This window comes from Falco rusticolus, chromosome 15 (assembly GCF_015220075.1).
Source record: "Falco rusticolus isolate bFalRus1 chromosome 15, bFalRus1.pri, whole genome shotgun sequence".
NCBI classification, from domain to species: domain Eukaryota; kingdom Metazoa; phylum Chordata; class Aves; order Falconiformes; family Falconidae; genus Falco; species Falco rusticolus.
Window position 1 is genome coordinate 22,702,129 of NC_051201.1, and position 19,446 is coordinate 22,721,574.

The window sequence follows — 19,446 nt, forward strand, 5'->3', positions numbered from 1 at the left end:
TGCAGCCTTGAGCCTAGCAGCAGTCCTCACTCCTTCTGGCAGGGTCCCCCCTGGGTGTCCCTGTACGGAGGGGATCGCACTGTTCCCGGGAATGACTACGGTGCCTGCAAGCCTCAGGGCTGGCTGCTGCAGGCTGAGCACCTGCCCCAGGCAACAGGGCTGGGGATGCAGTAGGAGGGATGCTGGCTTGGCCTGGTGGGTACCACATCACCCCAGCCTCTCAGGCACAGGGACAAGGGACACCAGCAGTGTGTCAGATCACTTTATTGCCACAGCGGCCACGGGCCAGACCCAGTTCCCAGCGGGGGTCTGGGTCCAGCCCCTCGACCCCTCTAATACTGTTGTAGAGATGAACCACAAGTGTCCACGCACGGGTGCTGAGCATCCTTCATCCTGGCCACCATGGAGCAGCTCTGGGACATCGCTCCCATCCTGCTGCCTGCACCTCCAGGAGCTGGAGGCCAGCAGGGAAAAGCAAGGTGAGACCAAGGGTGCAGAGCACACCAATCCTGGAGCAGCAGGGGCTGCCACCATGTCCTGCCCTGGGGGCTGCTGGCGGTGGGGAGCAGCACGAGCCCCCTCAGCCCCCTCAAACCTCCATGCCCGGCGCCTGCCCCAGGCCCAGCGCCTGCACCAGCTCATCGCTGAGCCCGCTCTTCAGCGTCCGTCGCACTGTGGGGAGAGGAGAGGGTGGCACTGGCAGCACAGGCAGCACTGGCTGCCAGGATCCCACCCACCAGGTGCCTGCCCAGACATGGTGGCCCCTGGCATGCTGGGGAGGGGAGGGGTGCAATGGGGTGCAGTGGCATGGTCTGGTCTCGGGGGACATCCTGCTGTGGCCTGATGGGCTCAACAGTGGGGAAGGAGCCAGGCAGGGCACGGGGACAACGGGACAGAGATGGGACAAGGCATGGGGACAGAGCATGGGAACAGAGACAGAGATGGAACAGGGACACAGAGATGGAAAAAAGCATCTGGGCAGGGACCAGGACAGAGTACAGGGACGGGGCCATGGAGGTGGGACAGAGACACTGAGATGGGACAGAATACAGGGACTGGGAAGAGTATGGGCAGAGATGTGCAGGGATGGGACAGGGCAGGGAGGCAGGAACATAGAAGTGGGACAGAGTAGAGGGGCAGAGCATGGGGACAGAGATGGGACAGGGCACAGGGACAGGGGTGGGACTTACAGGACTTCCTATTGCCACGGGACCTCCTACGCTCCTTGTTGGCGCAGGGCCGGGGGTTAGTGTTGTGAGTCACCGATTTCACAAGCCGGTCCATAATTTCATCCGAAGCATCATCTGGGGAGCTGGGAATGTCCTCCTGAGCAGGAGAGCCCTGGGTCGGGGTGGTGTGCCCTGTCCCTGCATGGGGACAACAGAGATGCTGGCATCAGCCATGTCCAGCCAGCTAGGCATGCCTTGAGTGTCTCTGCCACCCAGCTCCTACCCCGGCTGGCTCGGCTGCGGCGGGCAGGGGCATCTGTGGGGGAGGTCAGCAGGTTCTTCATGCTCTCGTGACCTGCTTCCATCTGCTCCTCGGGGCCACTGGACACCACGGCGGGTGGCGAAGCAACCTCAGCAACGCCGGAGAACTTCTCGGTCTGCAGTGGGAGGAGAGGCAGGCATCAGGGACCTGAGGGGCATCACCTGCTGGTGGCAGCCAGCTGAGCATCCCCATACCTCAGTGATGAGCCGTCCCCGGGTCTTGTTGCGCTCACGGTGGGCAGCCCGTTTCTTCTGTTGCAGCAGGACACGCTCCCGGCAGGTACGGTACTCCAGGGCAAACTCCCGCAGGAGCTTGCAGATGGGCATCACCTTCACATCCCGGGCTGTGCTCGCCGGGTACCCCAGGTAGAGCAGGAAAGAGTGAAACCTGTGGGGATGTTGGTCATGGCGAGCCACCAATGGGACTGTGGGGTTTCCACCATATCCCCAGAACCTCAGACCACCAACCTGTTGAGGACGCGCCTGTGCACCACCTTTAACACGATAATGCGCTGGGTGCTGTCCTTAAGGAAGTCTGTCAGCTTGCTCTTCAGCACTGGCTTGGTCTCATGCTTGGCAATCACCTTCAGGTTGTCCCAGGAGGCCCTGCACCTCCGCTCCAGCTGCACCAGGCTGTTGGCCAGCTCATCAAAGTCAACCTGGAAGAGCAAGATGTCAGCCCTTGGCCATGTTGGTGGAGCTGGGCAGCCATGGGACTCACACCCTTACCTTGCCCAGGTGTCATCTCCCTTGCCTCACCTTGGCAGAGCGGGTGATGGAGGCAATCTCTGAGTAGAGGTCAGTGGTTTCTGGGAACTTCTCTACTACCATCTGGCAGAGATGGTGGAGCAGGGACTGCCGGTGCACCGTGTCCTTCACTTCTGAGACTTTCTCCAGGTAGCCCAGCTCAAAGCCTTTGCTCTGAAACCCCAATTGACTCAGCAGGGCCTCTCCATCCCTCTTCCAGCAGACCTCCAGTCTGCAGACCCACTAGGCACCCACCAGCACCACCCAGCCCCAGGCACCACCCCAGGCTTCCCACAATCCCTCCTGGGTACCCATGCACCATGGCTGGTCCTGCCTTTGCAGCACAGACCACGTCCCTCCATGCTCTGCTCCTCACCTGGGAGCCATTCAGGAAGTTGCCCATGGCCAGCAGTGTGGCCAGGATGCATTTGAAGGTGTGATTTCTGGCCAGCTGCTCCATGCCCACCTTCAGATCAAAGAGTGGCTCTGCAATCTCCTGGGTGAGTTGAGAGGCAGGTGAGACTCCTTGGCCACCCTCTCTCCTGGGAGGTTCAGCATTTGCCCTTGCCCATGAGGACAGCCACCTCAAGGTCAACCCAAGCCCATGCTTGCCTTGGGGACCTGCAGCTCGTCCCCAGCCAGGACGGCACCTCCTGTACTTGGACATGGCTGGTCCCCACCAGGCACACACTTGACTCAGTGCTCAGCACTGGTGAGGCTGGCAGAGGGGGTGCATGGCTCCGTACCTGCTCCAGGCTCTCGTAGTCCAGCTTGAAGGCCCAGAGCTGGAGCCTGGCCGTGAGGTCACTGATGGAAGACAGGGCGAGCAGAAACTGCTCTGCAGAGCCCAAGGGCACATCAGGGTTGGCCAGTTGGGCCTCCTGGATCTTCTGCTTCTCCTCCTCAGTCGGGACCATGGTCAGGATTTTCTAGAGCAGGCAGAGATGTGTCAGACTCCAGACATGTCACCATGGGACATGTCACCCCAGGGCTGGCAGTGGCATCATGGCATGGAGGCCTCCTGACCAGGGGAAATGACCCACATGAGGACCTCAGAGGAACCGAGCTTCTGTGGTGCTCACCTCAATCCCTTCCTTATTGACTGCAAACTCGTCAAAGTTGAGCACAGCTGTCTTGATGATGTGCACGGGTGGCAGCACCGTGAGGCCAATGTTGATGGCATTGCTCCTCTTGGGATCCAGCACCACCACCACCTTCTTCCCATCCATGGCCTTCTGCAAAGAGGGCAGGATGGATGGGGACAGCCAGGCAAAGGGCTCCCCTTCATGAAAACACCATGGACATGGGGAGCTGATCAGGGACCTGGTGGTGAGCCAAACCTGCCCATCACCATCCCCACCAAGGCTCTGGGCTGCAGGTACCCATCCTCAGCATAGGGTAGGGGTGACAGTGCATGCTGCGTGTCCCCACAGGAGCTGACATCCTTCCTCCCACCCCTCAAGTCCCCTCGGCTGATGGGTGCCAGCCCACTGGTACCTTTGAAGTCGACACTTCCTTTGACCGTGACTCAAAGAGATGCTCCAGTTTGGCAGCATTGACTTCAACGTTCTGCAGGGACGCCCACAGGGTCACCTGGCCGAACCTGCCTGGCCCCACAGTGCCATCCAGCTGCTTCAGCTCCTTCCAGAAGAGCTTCACTGTCCTCTTCTTCTTGGCCTGGGAGGGACCATCTGTTGCTGAGGGGCCTGACAGTCCTGGTGGGGGTGGACAGCCGGGGACTGCAGGAGGTGGAGGTGGAGGTGGTGGGCAGCCGGGGACCGCTGGAGGTGGAGGTGGAGGTGGTGGGCAGCCAGGGATCGCAGGAGGTGGAGGTGGAGGTGGTGGGCAGCCAGGGATCGCAGGAGGTGGAGGTGGAGCCATGCATGCTCCAGCACTTGTTGCTTTAATGCTGGGAGGGAGAAAGGAGCCGCTGGCCATGGGCCCCATGTCCAGGATGTCAAAGTCTTCTTCTTCCCCCAAATCAGTGAAGTCCAGGTCCTTGATCTTCAGCTGCACGGGGCTGGCCTCCAGGCGCTCCCACGTCAGCTCCATGTCCTTCTTGATGGGCATCATCCCAGTGTTCTCCAGCTTCTGCGTGTGGGTCTCGGCATCTATGCTAGACATGGCACGTGCCAGCTTGGCATGGGCACTGGACACAGGCCCATCAGGAGCCCTGCCATGGAGCCAGGCACCCTCCTGCTCCTGGCTGCCACCTCCCTTGGCATCCATCTCCACCTCACCCTGGACCATGGGGGATGACAAGACCTCAGGGAAGACCTTCTCCTTCCTCGGCTCCAAGGAGCCCTTGGCGTAGAGCATGTCCAGCATAAACTTGGTGTCGGAGGAGATGGTGCCACAGGAGTCAGTGGTGTCCATCTGAGCCAGGCGGGACCCTGCAGGGAGAGGGGGAGAGGCTGAGACAGCCTGCTCGGAGTGGGGCAGGTGCTGCTGGGCTGCACGTAGGGTTGGGGTCCCGCTCCCCAGCAGGGTGTGCTCGGACACTGGCGTAGGGAGTTGGCACAGGCAGGTACCACCCAGCTCCTCTGTGGCTCTGGGTATCACAGGCATGGGCTGGGGACGGAGGGGCCACTAACACCCACCCCAGGCACCCCGACGAGCCCAGAGCCAGCAACACACACCCCAGCAGCACCTACTTATGCTGGGTGGCTCCATCCTGGGCTCAGGGGTGCTGCTGTCCCTGTCCCATGCAGGAACAGTGGGATGCTCCAGCGCAGCATCACCAAGGACATCGAGCCGTCCCTTGGCCATAGAAGAGATCTTCTCCTTCTGGGCTGCAGCCAGGTTCTCCAAGAAGCGAGCTCTGCAAGACAGGGGCGGGTGTTGGCTGGGAGCAATGAAGGGATGGGGATGACAGAGATGATGGGCAAACCATGCCATGCCACACTGCACAGCCAGCCCCACAACACCGAAACCCCCTGCACTGGCCACACTGCATACAGCACCGGGAGGATTCAACCTCCTCTGAGCCCTGCAGAGACAGGTGATGCCACCGTGGCTTGGGGACAAGGATGCGGCAGCCCCATGGGAGCCAAAGGCTCGTGCTGTCAGGGTGCCACCATCACCTGTTGGTCCCAATGGACCTGGTGCTCACTGCAACCCTTGTCCAAAAAGCTGCAAAACCCAGGAGGGCACCGGGGCACAGACTGGGGGGGGGCCCTCCTGCTCCTCATGCCCTGTGTGGCCGGAGCCCAGATGTCTCTGGCCAGGCACCAGCCCGAGGAAGCGCATGCCTGGAGACACACGCATGCCTCTACTTACTCAAACTTCCTCAAAATAGGCTTGTCCCCATGCAAGGAGGGGGCATCCTCCCGCCTGAGGGAAAACAGGGGTTAGCCCCCACTGCTGGCAGCCCCCTGGGGCTTGTGGCTCCTGCACACACCTGCCTGGCAGCCCTCCAGTGTGCGACCCTCGCCCTGCTGTTACCCCACGGCCCTGGGGTTCATGGGGAGCCAGGGGAGCCCCAGCAAGTCCCCACCTGCATAGCACTGGGTGCTGGTGAGACGGGGCACCATCCCCCCCGACCAGAGCCACCTGGTCTGCCACCAGGATGGCAATGCCAGCCCCCTGCCAGCCCCCAGGTGGGCTGTGCCACCCCCAGCAGGGACACCTCACCCCAGAAGCCGGGGATCAGAGGGTGCCATCACTCCGTGGGGGTTGCTGGTGATGGGGGAGCAGACTGGGGTCCGCCAGGCAGGGTTCGGAGGGAAGAGACGAGGGATGGGGGCAGTGAGATGGGTGCAGGGGGCAGCGAGTGGGCCAGGGCAGTGCCTGCTCCCACCAGAGCACCACGCTGGGAGGAAGCACACAGATGCAGAAACCAGGCACTTACCAGACAGGGGCAGTTTGGCACAGCCTGCAAAAGGAAAGATAGAAAGAGTGGGCAGAGGAGAGGGCAAGCGTGGGTAGAGGAGGAGTGAGGAGGAGCTAGAGCAGAGATATGCATGCCCGAAAGATGCCCTGTGGAACCCCTGGCCAGACCCTCTCAATTGCCCGCTCCCCTGTCACACTTCCCTCCAGCCCCAGACCTTCCTTCCCCCTGGGACTAGGCGCACCCCACGCTCCTGGGAGCCTCCTCCTGCCACTCCAGGGGGACCCCCCCCCATGCACCCAGCCTCTCCTGGCTCCTTACTTGTAGATGCTGCGCTCGCCTGAGCCTGGGGACTGTTCCTTCTTGGCCTGGGGGGAGGCCAGGGCCAGCTGTATGCTGGATGCACTGTTGCAGATGGTGCTGGGACAGGGCCTGGAAGAAGAGGTGACATGAGCTGAGAGCAGGTCCCACAGGGCCACCCTCCACCCTGGCACCAGCAATGGACTCAAGTGCTGCTCATGCTGCACCTCCACTGTCATGACAGCATCCCCATGGGCTGCCTCCAGCCGCACTCACTCTGCTGGGCTGCTTGGCGCAGGGACAGCCAGGGTGTCCTGGGTGGGGGGCTCCTCTGGGGTGCCAGGGGACCCTGGCAGCGGCGGGGCACCAGGGCTGGGCTCCGTGCAGCTGCCCTGGGATCGCCACCCACGCCGGCCCTCTTCTGTCCTCCTCCGCTCCTTGCGTCCCCCCGAGGGCGGCTCTTCCACATCATCCTCCAGCTTGAGTGCGCTCTGTGGAGGGGCAGGGAGGGCATGGCACCCGGCACAGCACCCCTGCCACCCCATGCACCCACTCTCCCTGATGCCATGGGATGTGGCACATGGCCAGACGCTGCGGGAGCCCCACTCACTTCGTAGAGCGTGAACTGCTGCTTCAAGTCGAGGTCAGTGCCCTTGCTGCCCAGGTACTGCTGCACCACTCGCTCCATGCCCTGCTTCTCCAGGCAGTCCGTCACGTCGTAGAAGGTGTCCTGGTCCGGGAGGGCTGCCAGCGTCTGAGCAGGACCAGATGGACACTGCTGGGACTGGGGTGACCCACACTGAGCCCTGCCAGCATGGCACTACAGGGACACCTGCCACCCTCCCAGACCTTGTTGATCAGCGTCATGGCGAACACCAGCAGCTCCGTGTCAGCCCCATTGCGTTGTTCCAGGATGGCCATCAGGCTGGACCACGGACAGGTGCCTGGGAAAAGCGGCACATGCAGGTGACACACAGGCTGGGGGACATGCCATCCCCAAGCAGGGACCTCGCAGGAGGCTGGGGCTGCACCCACCTCTCGCCTGGTCCACGGTGTTGACGGCGCGAATGAGGAGCAAGGCATTGGGCTCTGTGTACTCCACAAACACCAGCAGCAGCTTCAGTGCCATCTTCACCACCAAGCGGAACTGGGACAAGGGATGGCGGCTGGGATGGCAGCAGTGGCAGGAGGCTGCCAGCGCGATGCCGCGGCACTGTGGGGTGGCCATGCCCATACCCTGGGGCTGGGGGCTTTGCCATGGGGCTAAGGACCAGCCTGCAGCTGTGATGCTGATGGCTAAGGGGCACTGGGAAAGGACCTGGAGCAGGACCCTCTCACTCAAGCTCTGCACCCAGGAGCACATGAGGACAGGGAGCTCTGGGGACCCTGAGTGATTTCCAGATGGATGGGAGCAGGACCCAACACATGCAAAGGTACCAGGGCACCAAGCCCAAAGGCAGAGGGTGGGGTAAGTCCCCTGAGGGACAGTGCGAGGGGACAGCCCCAGGCGGGAAGGGGGATGCAGCAGGGGCACAGGCAGACCAGAGGGGCAGCAGGGGCTTACCGGGCTTCCCGACAGCGTGTACAACCACTGGATGGTCTCGTTGTGGTTGATGACACCCTGCATCCCATCCACAAAGAGCATGATCTGGCTCAGGGCTGCAAGGCAGAGAACGGGCAGGGTCACAGCGCAGCGGGCAGGGCTGCAGCGGGCAGGGCTGCAGCGGGCAGGGCTGCAGCGGGCAGGGCTGCAGCGGGCAGGGCTGCAGCGGGCAGGGCTGCAGCGGGCAGGGCTGCAGCGGGCAGGGCTGCAGCGGGCAGGGCTGCAGCGGGCAGGGCTTTCCTATCCCCGCACAGCATCGCCATGCCAAGGGCAAGCTCTGGCAGCTGCCCGTAAGCTTGCCCAGGAAAACTTTCTGGCTTAGCCCTCCTGAGTGCCAGCCTTCCTCCCTGGGGACAAGAGGTGCCCTGTACCCAAATACCAACCCCGAAGGATGTAGTTCTGGTAGTTCTGGTCAGCCTCTGCTCCCACTTTGATCAGGCACGTCAACCCATCCAGGTTCACGAACTCCGGCACCAGGTCCTTGTCCTCCTGCGGGGCGAAGGCCAGGCGTTACCCTGGTGTGGGGAGGCAGCCAGCCCTGGGGGAGCCCCCCTGCCCCCCCCCACTGCACCAGCATCACCATACCTGGAAGAGCTGCTTGAGGGAGAAGAGTGATCGCCGCAGCTCTGGCCCCTGCGAGTTGTACAGCTTCTCTGGAAGGGAAGGAGAGATGGGGCACAACGGCCTCACCCACAAGGGCTCTCTGCTGACCTGGGGCTCTGAAATGCTCCCAGCTGCCTGGGAAAGCCCCACATCTCAACTCAACCCCGGTGCCATCACCCCAGGATGCTGGCATTGCCCCTGGCTGTGCGACATGCAGAGGTGGAAGCAGCTGCAGTGCCACAGCTACTTATTTCAGCCCTGCCACTTTCCTATTTACTTTTTTTTTTGCTTTTTTTTTTTTTCTGCCCAGAAATGACATAAATATCCCGCTTGGTTTCCTGTGCAGAACTGAAACAGGAACACGGGCAGGAGGCTGAGCTACTTTTAGCCATCCCTCTGTGGGCAGAGCCCTGCCATGGTCCCAGAGCCCCCAGCAGCCCCACGGCTTTGGGAAGAGCTGCAGGATGGGGACATGAAGGACGGCAGTGTGACACTGGCTGCTCAGGGACAGAAGGACAGTCACCAGGCTAGAGACTATGTGCTTACAGGGATGGTGCCTGTGGGCAGGAGCCAGCACAGAGCAACTGGGGCAATGGGAAGCTGGAAAGCCCCACCTAAGCAAACAGAGAGGCCAGAGCCATTGGGAATCAGCACTTCCTGCATCCCCAAAACAAGTTAACTGAGCATCACAAGTTATTTGGGTCAGGCTTAGAGCTATAACAAGCCAAAACCAAGCTGTCCAAGGAGCCCTCCAGACATGCTGATGAGAGCTCTGTAAAACACAAGGTCCTGGCAGCTTCCTCCACCAGCTTATCATCTGCTTGTCAGAGCAGCCGAGAGGGAAAGCAGAGCAGCACAGGGCTCAGCCGGAGCCTGGGAACAGCCGGCAAAGAGCATGACCCCAACCCCAGCCTTCCTGCATTACTCGGCTGCAGCCCTGCACGGCCAGCTGATGCCCGGCCAGCATTGCTCTGCTCAGCACTTCTTTTCCCCCTGCTAAGGGGAAAAAAGGCTTGAGACTCCTGAATATCTTGCAGAACCTCCAAGCAGGCTGTCAGAAGCCATGGCAGCAGTTTCTGCTGCGCAAGAGCTATTTGTATCCTGCAAAGCTATATTTAGAGCTTGTTTGAATGACCCAGAATATCTTCAGTGGGTGGTGGGCTCCCAGCTGAAGAGGCAGAAGTCTCCAATATCTGAGGATGGAGGGGATTAACCCAGTGGGTCCCCACCAGCCTCACGGGGACCATGTCCCCTGCATCTCTGGCAGGGGTTATCGGGTGGGAGCAGCCCTGAGGCGTATTGCTCCCTCTCTCCATCACAAAAAGCCCGGCCAGAACTCATTGTGGAGGCTGACCCCCCTCATCTGGGGGGGGCCGAGCTGCTGGACCTAAACCAGCCTGGAGGAGGGAGCAGCCCAAACTCACCAATGATGGCATGGACTCGGACGGAGAGCTGCGTGCGCAGGATCAGGGTCGGCCGTCTCCCCTTCCTAGGGTGGGGGAAATGCTGTGTGAGCACCTGCAGTGGGACCCCCACGGCGCCTTGCCTGCTGCGCTCACACACAGGTGGGGCCCCTGTGTCCCATCTCTGGAGGGCTCAGCCACCCCACGTGCCTCACCTGACCTCCTCGTAGAAACCCTCCAGATCATCCTTCTGCTCAAGCAGGGATAAGTCAAGGTCCAGGTAGTGTCCAGAGGGTGAGACCTGCAGTGTGCAGTCCTCCAGCTGGGGAAGCAGAAAGCCCGGCTGAGCCCCCGTGCCCACCACAGCCCCCCCAGCTCCTGGAGGTTGCTACATCCCTGGGTCACCCTCCCGCCCATGTCAAACCCACCAGGCAGCCACATCCCCGAGCAGGGTGGCAGGTCCCACCCTGTCCCCAAGCACTGGCCCTGTAGCGAGACGCCCTAGCACCCTGTGCCCAAGCCTGGCAGCAGATTGGGGCGAAACATGGAGCCTCAGGCTGCGAAAAGGCAGAGTGAGGGCGGCCCCACCGCCGCCGGGCTCCTCAGCCATCCCTTGGGTGGGAGCCACGGCAAGAGGCTGATCCACTCCCTGGGGCTCCCCTTAGTCAGCCGGGTGCGCCCAGGGCAGGATCTGCCTCCTCCCAGGCCTGCTGCCTTTGCCTGGGCAGATGAATCACCTTTGTCTGTGACAATTAGGTCTGTAGGAACTGCCAAGGCCCCCAGCTGGCCAGGGACACCCCAAACCAGAGCATATCCCACAGGGATGTGCCCTGGCTGATGGAGCTTCTGGCTCAGCCCACAGTCCCGTAGCAGCTTCCAGCAGGACAGGGAAAAGCACATCCCAAGGCAAGGCTGGGGTGAGGGCATCTCCCCTGAAAGTCCACATACAGCACCCATGGCGCACCCCAGCTGGTAGGCACGGCACCCCAAGGTGGTCCAGGCACAGCTGCTGCAAAGCCCCTGAGTCACCTGGGACCCAGCAGTGCCCCACAGCACCCAGACAGGTCTCCTGCATGAGCTCTGGATGGGACCCAGCAGTTCACCCTCCAGGCATGTGCAGAGGCAGAGGGAGGGCAGCGCCTTCCTGGTCTCGCCAGCACCCCTGCCACTCCAGCGCATCTGGACCATTCCTAAAGCATTTGCAGCCATCCCCCCACACCCCCAGCTCACCTCACCTCCAAAGAACTGATGCTCCTTCCCAAACCTGCACAGCAGTGCTGTGTAATCACCTGGGGAGCTGAGGACTGGGCGTAAACCCCCATTATTATTGCTGCTACTGATGCAAAAAAAAGCAAGCAGCAAAAACAGCAACAGGGGAAGAGAAGTGGGACTCACCAGCCATCTAAAAACCTACCTCAATTTCAGCCCCAAATTGCAAAAAACTTCGAGCTGAGTGCAGAAATACTCGGTGGCTGAGGAGCTCAGGTGGGGACAGTCACAGCTCCTCTGCCTTTACCACTGATGCTGTTCAGTGCCGTGGCCCTGGCCATCCTCCAGCAGGCTGGAGACCCACAACAACACTGGGTACGGCGCCTGCATCTTACTGGGGTCACTTTCAATGAAAGCCCCATGTCTTCAAGTCAGAACATAGTGCAAGAGCTCGCATGTACGACTTCACAGTGAGCGTGATGTCAAAACCAGAGGGCAAAGGAAAAATGCCACGTGCACTAAAATAATTAACGACCCTGACTAAGCCTCGGGATAACAGGCAATTTGGCAGGGTACTGCTGTTGGGCTGGACTCCCTTGTCAATGTTTTTAGTATCCTGTCTATCTCCAGTAGTTGCTGGCCACACCAGCCGGCCATGGCAACATGCACCAAACACAGGCTGCTGGCACCGGGCAAGCACTCCTGGCTGCCAGCTCTGCCTCCACAGCGGGTGTTGCTAATGCTGACCCCACGCAGAGTTTGTTTGCTGGGGAAAAGCCTCAATTCCTCCACAGGAACAGGCTTTCCTGAGCATCCCTGCATCCGCCTGGGCATCTGCATGTACCCAGGCACCCCTGCATCTGCCCGGGCATCCTTACATCCTCCTGGGCACTCAAACACGGCAAAGAGCAACTCACAGCTCCAGCACAAAAGCTTTGCCTCCTCTGGGCTGCCAGAGCCCCAGCAAGCCGGAGTTAACACCCCCAGCTCCTACCAGGGGGCTGGTGACATGTCCCAGCTGGTGGGGAGGTCAAGCCCCTGGGACTCGACCCCTTGTGTTTCCCATGTGAGCTTGGCAGCGCTCCCCATGAGGGATGCTCGGAGCACTGGGCCCGGGTTTGGCTGTGACCCCCCTGGTGAGCACCAGCCCCCGGGGATGGAGACAGGATGTCCCAGGCTCGCGCTGCCCTGCCAAACATCCCAGGGTGGCACTTCTGTGCCAGGGAGCACGTACGGCCCCAGCACAGGGGTTACTCTGGTTATTCGGATGAGGGGTTTAACACTGGTTATTCGTATGAGGGGTTTACACCATGCAGGATCTGAGCCGGGACCTGGGGGCTGTGCTGCTGGGGATGGCACATTGGGGTCACAGGGCACTGACAGCTCCCGCCGCGGGGCAGCTGTGATCCATCTGCCTCCTGCCTGTAAAACCATTTTAAAATGAGCTGGGCTTCACGGGCCATGGGGACTTGCAGGCAAAGCAGAGCTGACGGAGGAGAGCATCCCACGCTCACACCTCCCGCCCATGGCTCCCGGGAGCCCCAGCCGCCTCACAGCAGCACTGATGTCCTTCATCCCCTGCATGGGGAGGTTCCGGGGTCTTGCTGAGGAGTAGATGCTGATGCCACCCTCAGTCAGAGACAAGGACCCCAGGGCCCAGAAAGCTTTTCCCTGCCTGTGTTAACCCCCGCCACTATCTACCCTGATGCCTCAAACGTGAGATATGGGGAAGGTGGGAACACATGGATCTCCCTGATCCTACTAACACCCATCAGCAGTGATTGTCTCTGAAGCTCAGCAAGAACGCACGTGCCAGGCAAGCAAGACTCCAGGGAAAGCTGGCTCCCCCCGGAGTGGGACTGCCCCCCGCAACCATGGGGGTGTGATGGAGACATGTTCACCTCTGAGTTTGAGAGATCCTCCATCCACAGCTGAACTCATGCCACCCACCACAGTACCCATCACATTTTCCTGCTCACCCCTATCACGGCATCCCCACGCAGGAGGATGCACCGAGGCTGGGCACTGAATAGCTGCTTTATCTGCCAGCAGAGGAAACACTTTTCAACCTCCTCTAACCCTTTCTGTGGTAACAATTTCCCAACGTTGCTGAAGCTCTTCTAGGAAGGCTATTACAGAAAAAATACATTATTTGCTTCTGCTTCAGCAGTTAAACACAAGGCACTGGTGGGTCAGAAATGCCCGGCATCTCAAGCCTCTTCTCACCGCCCCCCCCTGCTCCAAACACATGGGGACTGATGGTTTATAGAGCTATGCCACAAGAGGAACCCCAGTCAGCAACCAGTGCCTTCGCTGCGGTTCGGTTTCAGGGCTCAGAGGGGTGTTCATTGCCAGGGCACTCGGTTGCTGCCTCCTGCCCACTCCTGCCTGACAGATGGCAGCAAGTGGATGGGAGCACTGCCATTGCCTTATCATGGGGGGAAAAAATACCCAGGCCAGGAGGGATCTCTGGAGGTCACCCAGAGCTGGCCCAGAACTGCACACTCGCTCGCACACGTCCCCCTTGTTGTTCATTAAGAGATCTCTCATTTCTCATCAACAGCCCCATGGCAGTGGGAGGACCCCAGTCCCAGTGAGCAGCTGGTGTCCCAGCAAAGCCACAGCACAAACACCTGGCTGCAGCTCCTACCCAGGGACCCACACAAGGATGGTGCTGGGGAGCACCAGAGGCTGCTGAGCACAGGCACTCGGCTCTAAGCCTGGCAAGCAGCAGACAGCAGAATTGAGAAGCGGTTAAGCTGGGGGGACCGCAGTGCTGCTGAGGACCCATCTGACTGCTTTCATGCCTGCCAGAGGTTAAGTGGGGCAAAGAACCTCAGTGAAGCCCCCCTCGAGGCAGTTTGGCAACAGGGCTGGTGGGATGGGGCTTGTGCACTTCATGTGTGCACCGAGGTCACCCCAGCAGCTTTCCTTTATCAAGCCCAAGAGCTCACAGACAGCTTATGGCACTGAGGCCAACAAGCTGTTTGCTTTTCCCCAGGTTTCCAGGGGAGGAAGGGAAAAGCAAAGCTCCAGGCCACTGGGTTTTGCAATTGTTTAGAAAAAACCCTAGATTCAGAGGTGAGATAGTGCCGGGGGCAAGGGAGCACAGTGGCCTTTGGGGACTGAAGGGTCAGCCAAAAAAGTTTGCACTGTCAAAACCTGCCTGCAGAGGTTCAGAAAACCCCCACACCCAGCATGAGCATCACCCAAGGGTACTCAAAAAATGCTGGAAAGCAGGAGAAGATAGTATCGGCCTGGAGCTGAACAATGCTGTAGCAGCAAACAAAGCAGGAAGGTATTTTCAAGCACAAACATGCTTTCCGGAGAGCATGAAAAAGTCATCAGCAGCGGGTTGTGCTTGGGGAGAGGAAGCACCGACAGTGTCACAGGGCAGGACAGGCTGTTCAAGGCAGCAATGTCAGCATGAGAAACCTCCTGCTCATCATCTCTAGGCTGCTCCTGGCTCAGGGAGAAGCTTTGCTGTGCCCAGGGAAGCAGGACCTGGCTGGTTCCCCATAGCAGCTCATCCCCTGGGTGCCTGCGGTTCAGTCCTCTGACAAGGTGGGGACCCCCAGTCCAGCTGCCTCCCAGCCATTGCATCCTCTTCCTCTTGGTGCTTTGCAGCTCCAGGCACGCTGCCTGGCAGGACAAGCCTGGCACCGGGCAACCTCAGCTGAATTTTTTTACAGCCCGTTCCTTGGGAAAAATCTGACTGTTCATTTACTAATTTTAGAACAGCAAGTAATGGAGCTGAGTACTACCTGGCACAAAGGGCACCAAGGAGGTTTCAGCTGGTGGTGCCAGGGTAACGACGCCTGCGTGGCTTTGGGGTAGCTCTGAATTTGGACTGACCCGGGTGGTTCGGGAGACCAGTCTCTCTCCACAGGGTGTAAATCCTGCTGCAGGAGGGTCCTGATGAACACATACATCAGCTCATAGAAACGCCAGCCAGTATCTCAGTGTGTCAGGCTGGGATGTACCACAGCCTTCGCTGGCTCAGAAAGCTCTGTGTAATAAAAGCAGCATGGTTTATAACCTATATAAACCAGGAATCTGGCTCGTAAGCCCAGAGCAGGCTCCTAGCTGCTCACTTGTGATTTTAACAGGGGTCATGCAGGGAAACTACAGAAAGAAACATCCAGAGCCTGGCTTAGGCAGAGAACAGAGCCTGAAATCCCAGGATCAATACACCTCTGCTGGGTGCAGGACCTCCTTGCAATGCTCCTGCCCTCGGGAACGCCACCTCTAGCCCCCCATTCCCCCGTGCCACCACCCCAGGCTGGCAATCCCGTTAGAGCCAGCTCCTGCTCAGGGAGGAGAGCACGTCTGAAATTTGAGTTTGCTCCATTTGTCATGTCTTGGCTGTTTGCTCCCAAACAAACTCCGTTTAGTCACCACCTAAAAATCCCATGACGGCAATGACATGAGACGCTGCCACTTTGCTCCAAGAAAAATGAAAAGGGGAATAAAAGGGAAGTTTTTTTGGGTACAGGCAAAGGTCTTGCAGTGATCCCCCCTCCCCTGGCAGGCCAGCGAGCCTGGTGCCAGGCACGCTGAGCTGGTTTCCCCCTCCTGCTGCCCCCACCTCTCCTGTCCAGCTCGGGGCAGGGCACATTCCCCCTGCCTGCCTGGGTTCGTGCCTCCCTTGCTTGCACTCCCGCTGTGCTGCAAGACAGAGATACTCAGCCCTTGCCAAAGCTCTGCTGGGTCCCACATTCGTAAGGAGGAAAACAAGCCCATTCTCACCCTGTGAAGGGTGCTCTGAAAGCATCATGCCAAGAGAAGACACCCAGGAGGGAGGGTCCCTGGTCTCCTCTGCTCCCCAGCCTGGGTCGGGCCTCAAGGCACGCACACAAGAAGGCACTTCAGCTTCAGCCTCTGCCTTCCTCCCGGCTGAGGAAATTGCTCAGCATGAGTTTCCGTGCCGCTCTGTGTCGCACCGGAGGAACAAGGGGCTGGTGGCCCCGCTGTCACCCCCCAAGGCCCACGTGGTGCAGCGAGCACGACGCTGGCCAGGTCCCCGGGCTGCGGGAGCCAGGGTCTCCCATCAAGGGTCGAGGCTCAGCTCTGCTCACCGCAGCTGGTGTGGAAGGGGGATGCTGGGGTGGGAGCACGCTGCCCGGCTCAGCCCCGACGACAAGGGGATGGCTGCCGGCCCCCATCCTGCTTCCCCCTGCCCTGGTTCCTGCCCGCTCTGAGCGAGCACATCCTCTTCCTCCCCGCCGACTCATCCGGGGCCGGCCGAGAGCTGGCATCTCCCGCCAGGGCTCACGGATTCCGCCGTGACTCACGCCGGGAGCGCTGCCCGGGCTGCGGCGGGGACCCTGCGCCCCGGCCCCCGCCGCCCCGCTCCCTCCAGCGCGCACCCCCCCGCCCCGCCGTCCCGGCGCTCCCCCGCCCGCCCCCGGACCCCTCACCGGCAGCGGGGCCCCGAGCAGGCGGTGCAGCGCGGGCAGCTGCGCTCCTAGGGCCAGCGCCTCCGCCACGGCGTAAACCGGGGCTCGCCGCGGCTCCGGGAAGCTGCCGCAGCCGAAGGGGTCCGCGTCCTCCAGGTACTGCACCCGGCAGGGCACCGCCGCCTCCGCCATGGCAGCGCCGCCGCCGCCGCGCGCTCGCTGCCGGGGCGGGGCTCGGGGAGGCGGGAGGGCCGCTCTCCTTGGCCACGCCCCTCCGCCACGCCCCTCCGCCACGGCCAGCGGCAGCGGCAGCTCGGGGCTCGGCGCGCCCTCCCGCGGCTGCCTCCGGCCTCGGAGGGATGCTCCGCAGGCAGGGATACTCCACCGGGATGCTCCGGTGCCAATGATGCTCGGCCGGGGTGCTCCGGTGTCAGGGATGCCCCAGTGCCAGGGATGCTCCAGCGTTAGGGATGTTCCACTGGGATGCTTAAGTGTTAAGGATGCTCCTCTGTCAGGGATGCTCTGCCGGGATGCTCCAGTGTCAGGGATGCTCTATTGTCAGGGATGCCCTACTGTCAGGGATGCTCTCATGCCAGGGATGCTCCACTGTCAGGGATGCTCCACTAGGATGCTCCAGTGACAAGGATGCTCCATCGGCGTGCTCCGGTGTCAGGGGTGCCTCGGTGTCAGGGATGCCCCATAGGGATGCCCCGGTGTCTGGGATGTTCCAGTGCCAGGGATGCTCCACTGTTGAGGATGCTCCATTGGGATGCTCAAGTGTTAGGGATGCTCGGGTGTCAAGGATGTTCTGCTGGAATGCTCTAGTACTAGGGATGCTCAACCAGGATGCTCCAGTCCCAAGGATGATCTGCCAGGGTGCTCTGGTGTCAGGGATGCTGCAGTGTTAGGAATGCTCCACTGTTGGGGATGCTGCACTGGGATGCTCCAGTGTCAGGGATGCTCCAGGCCCTGGGGAGCTCCACACTGCTGGGCAGGGCTGCTTGGTGGGCAGCTGGGCTGAACCCCCCCATGTGGTGGGGGAGACGGCAGCAGAGGGAGGAGCTGCCCTGCCCCAGGCAGCCCAGAGCTGGGGGTGCAGCAGTACCAGCAGGGCAGCTCAGTGTCTGCAAGGCCAGGGCTGGTGCTAACAATGGTCCAAGATGGGTCATGTAGTGTTCATCATCACGGCTACGGTGGGCTTGGAAGGGAGCACACAAAGGAGAGCCAGGACCCCTGGGAGGACCCAGGGGGGACTTCGGATGCATCGCAGATGGGACTAGGCTCATGGGAAGGTCTCATGGCTCTTGGACTTAGCATGAAGCATTGCTGGGCATGCTGAGCACAACCCAACAAGGCAAAAGCAATTTTTCTTTCTGATTGATGATCTGGGCAGTGCTGATGGCCCAGTGCAATGGAAGGGCAAGCAGCGAGCCTTCCACTCGCTTCTGGCTCTGGCCTGGGCTTCCAGTGCAAGTAAGGTGTGAGCAGAGTAGGGGGGAGCTCTACAGAGACACCCAAGCACAGGCTGGGTCCAAAAGGCCATGGCGGCAGGGTATGACCAGCCTGGGGGAGGCAAAGCAAAGGGGGGCGTTTAATTACACCTTTGTCAACTTAAAAGGGGAGCAGGAGGCAGGCTCTTCCCTGCGGCATCCCTTGCAAAGCCATTCCTGCGCTGCCTTTCCTGGTAGGAGCCGGCTGGCAGGGGTGGCAGCAGCAGGCTGCTTTCCCCAGCCATTTTCTTCCACTGGCAAATGCTCCCAGCAAACGCTCGCTGCACATTTGTGCCTGGTCAGAATGCTGGGAACAGGTGACACTGCCGGGGGGGTGTTCTGCAGTCTGCTCCCCCTGGGCCAGCGGGCTCTGCCTGGCACTCAGCATCTGAGGGTGCCTGTGCCATAGGCAGCACCAGCCAGATGCTCAGGCTGGCCAAGGTGTCCTTCTGTCGTGGCTCCAGAGACACAGCTCAGAGCTGGCTCCTCATGAAGCACGCTGCCAGTGAGTGTCCCTTCCTTTGCCCTGCCAGGTGGCACCCATGCTGCTTGGGCATCCCTTGCTGCGCCCCCCCCCCCCCCCCCCCGCCCCGGGACACGGGGCCCTGGATCTGGGAGCCACAGGGATGGGATGTGGGAGACAGGGCACCTCCTGGGGCATGGGGGATGGCCCAGGGTCAGTGGGCAAGTGGAAGCTTTTAGGGGTTTCTGAGAGAGGCTGGGGAGGTGAGGGGGACCCAGAAACCATAGGGGTGCCCCTGGGGTGCTCCCAGGATGGTGTTCAGGCAGCATCTGGGGCAGGGGCGGGTGGTCTTGGCTGGCAGCAGAAGGGGCTGGGCTGGGAGAGGGATTGGGGGTGGGGTGGGGGGATTAGTGGGTGCAGGAGGACTGGGCCAGGGTGAGGTGACCTGGGCAGAGCAAAGGCACCAAGGGAGGGCACAGGGGACCAGAGGGATGTAGGGGGCACTGGGCAAATGCCAGGGGACTGGTGTGGGGCAGGGGGCACTGGGGCAGGGGCAAGGGGCACCAGGGAAGGTGCAGAGGGGACTGGCATGGGTCAAGGGACACTGGGGCAGGTGCAGGGGCACCAGGGTGATACAGGTGACAACAGGGAAGGTGCAGGGAGGACCAGGACAGGGGTCTGGCATGGGGCAGGGGGGACCAGGGCAGGGGTCTGGCATGGGCAGGGGACACTGGAGCAGGAGCAGGGGGACTGAGGTGGGGCAGGGGACACCAGGGGGGTGCAGGTGACCCGAGGTGAAGAGGGATGCAGGAGGTGAGCAGGGTGGTGTTGGGTCCTGGGGCAGTGGTGGGTGTGGGGTGGGACATTACCAGGGGCCAGGACAGTATTGGGGGGGCCAGGGCAGTACCAG

The 19,446-nt window shown here is 61.1% G+C and overlaps 1 protein-coding gene across 3 annotated transcripts; it reads right to left on the minus strand.

Moving 5' to 3' along the window:
• Positions 1 to 247: 247 nt before the first annotated feature.
• On the minus strand, positions 248 to 16,807 carry FHOD1 (formin homology 2 domain containing 1). Of its 3 annotated transcripts, none has more exons than XM_037409162.1 (22): positions 16,605 to 16,807; positions 10,191 to 10,297; positions 9,997 to 10,061; positions 8,555 to 8,622; positions 8,353 to 8,458; positions 7,931 to 8,025; positions 7,402 to 7,513; positions 7,216 to 7,310; positions 6,977 to 7,120; positions 6,643 to 6,857; positions 6,388 to 6,498; positions 4,892 to 5,058; positions 3,735 to 4,630; positions 3,320 to 3,469; positions 2,984 to 3,166; positions 2,614 to 2,733; positions 2,250 to 2,411; positions 1,959 to 2,149; positions 1,686 to 1,878; positions 1,453 to 1,606; positions 1,191 to 1,367; positions 248 to 672 (listed from the first exon to the last, which is right to left on the minus strand). In XM_037409162.1, exons 1-22 carry the CDS (start codon positions 16,773 to 16,775, stop codon positions 590 to 592), a joined length of 3,765 nt encoding a protein of 1,254 aa, XP_037265059.1. In that variant the 5' UTR covers positions 16,776 to 16,807; the 3' UTR covers positions 248 to 589. The 3 variants fall into 3 exon arrangements, with proteins under 3 accessions (XP_037265059.1, XP_037265058.1, XP_037265060.1); XM_037409161.1 differs by having other exon boundaries at positions 3,320 to 3,472; XM_037409163.1 differs by lacking the exon at positions 2,250 to 2,411 and having other exon boundaries at positions 3,320 to 3,472.
• Positions 16,808 to 19,446: the final 2,639 nt, after the last annotated feature.

What these genes read in the sequence shown, in the direction of transcription:
- FHOD1 (XM_037409161.1), bottom strand. Translation starts at nt 16,775, where the DNA reads ATGGCGGAGGCGGCGGTGCCCTGCCGGGTGCAGTACCTGGAGGACGCG. An exon ending in CCATGACGCTGATCAACAAG is followed by an intron (nt 7,121 to 7,215) that starts GTCTGGGAGGGT and finishes GGTCCTGCTCAG; the next exon opens with ACGCTGGCAGCCCTCCCGGA. An exon ending in GGCGAGCGCAGCATCTACAA is followed by an intron (nt 5,059 to 6,387) that starts GTAAGGAGCCAG and finishes CCTGTCTTGCAG; the next exon opens with AGCTCGCTTCTTGGAGAACC.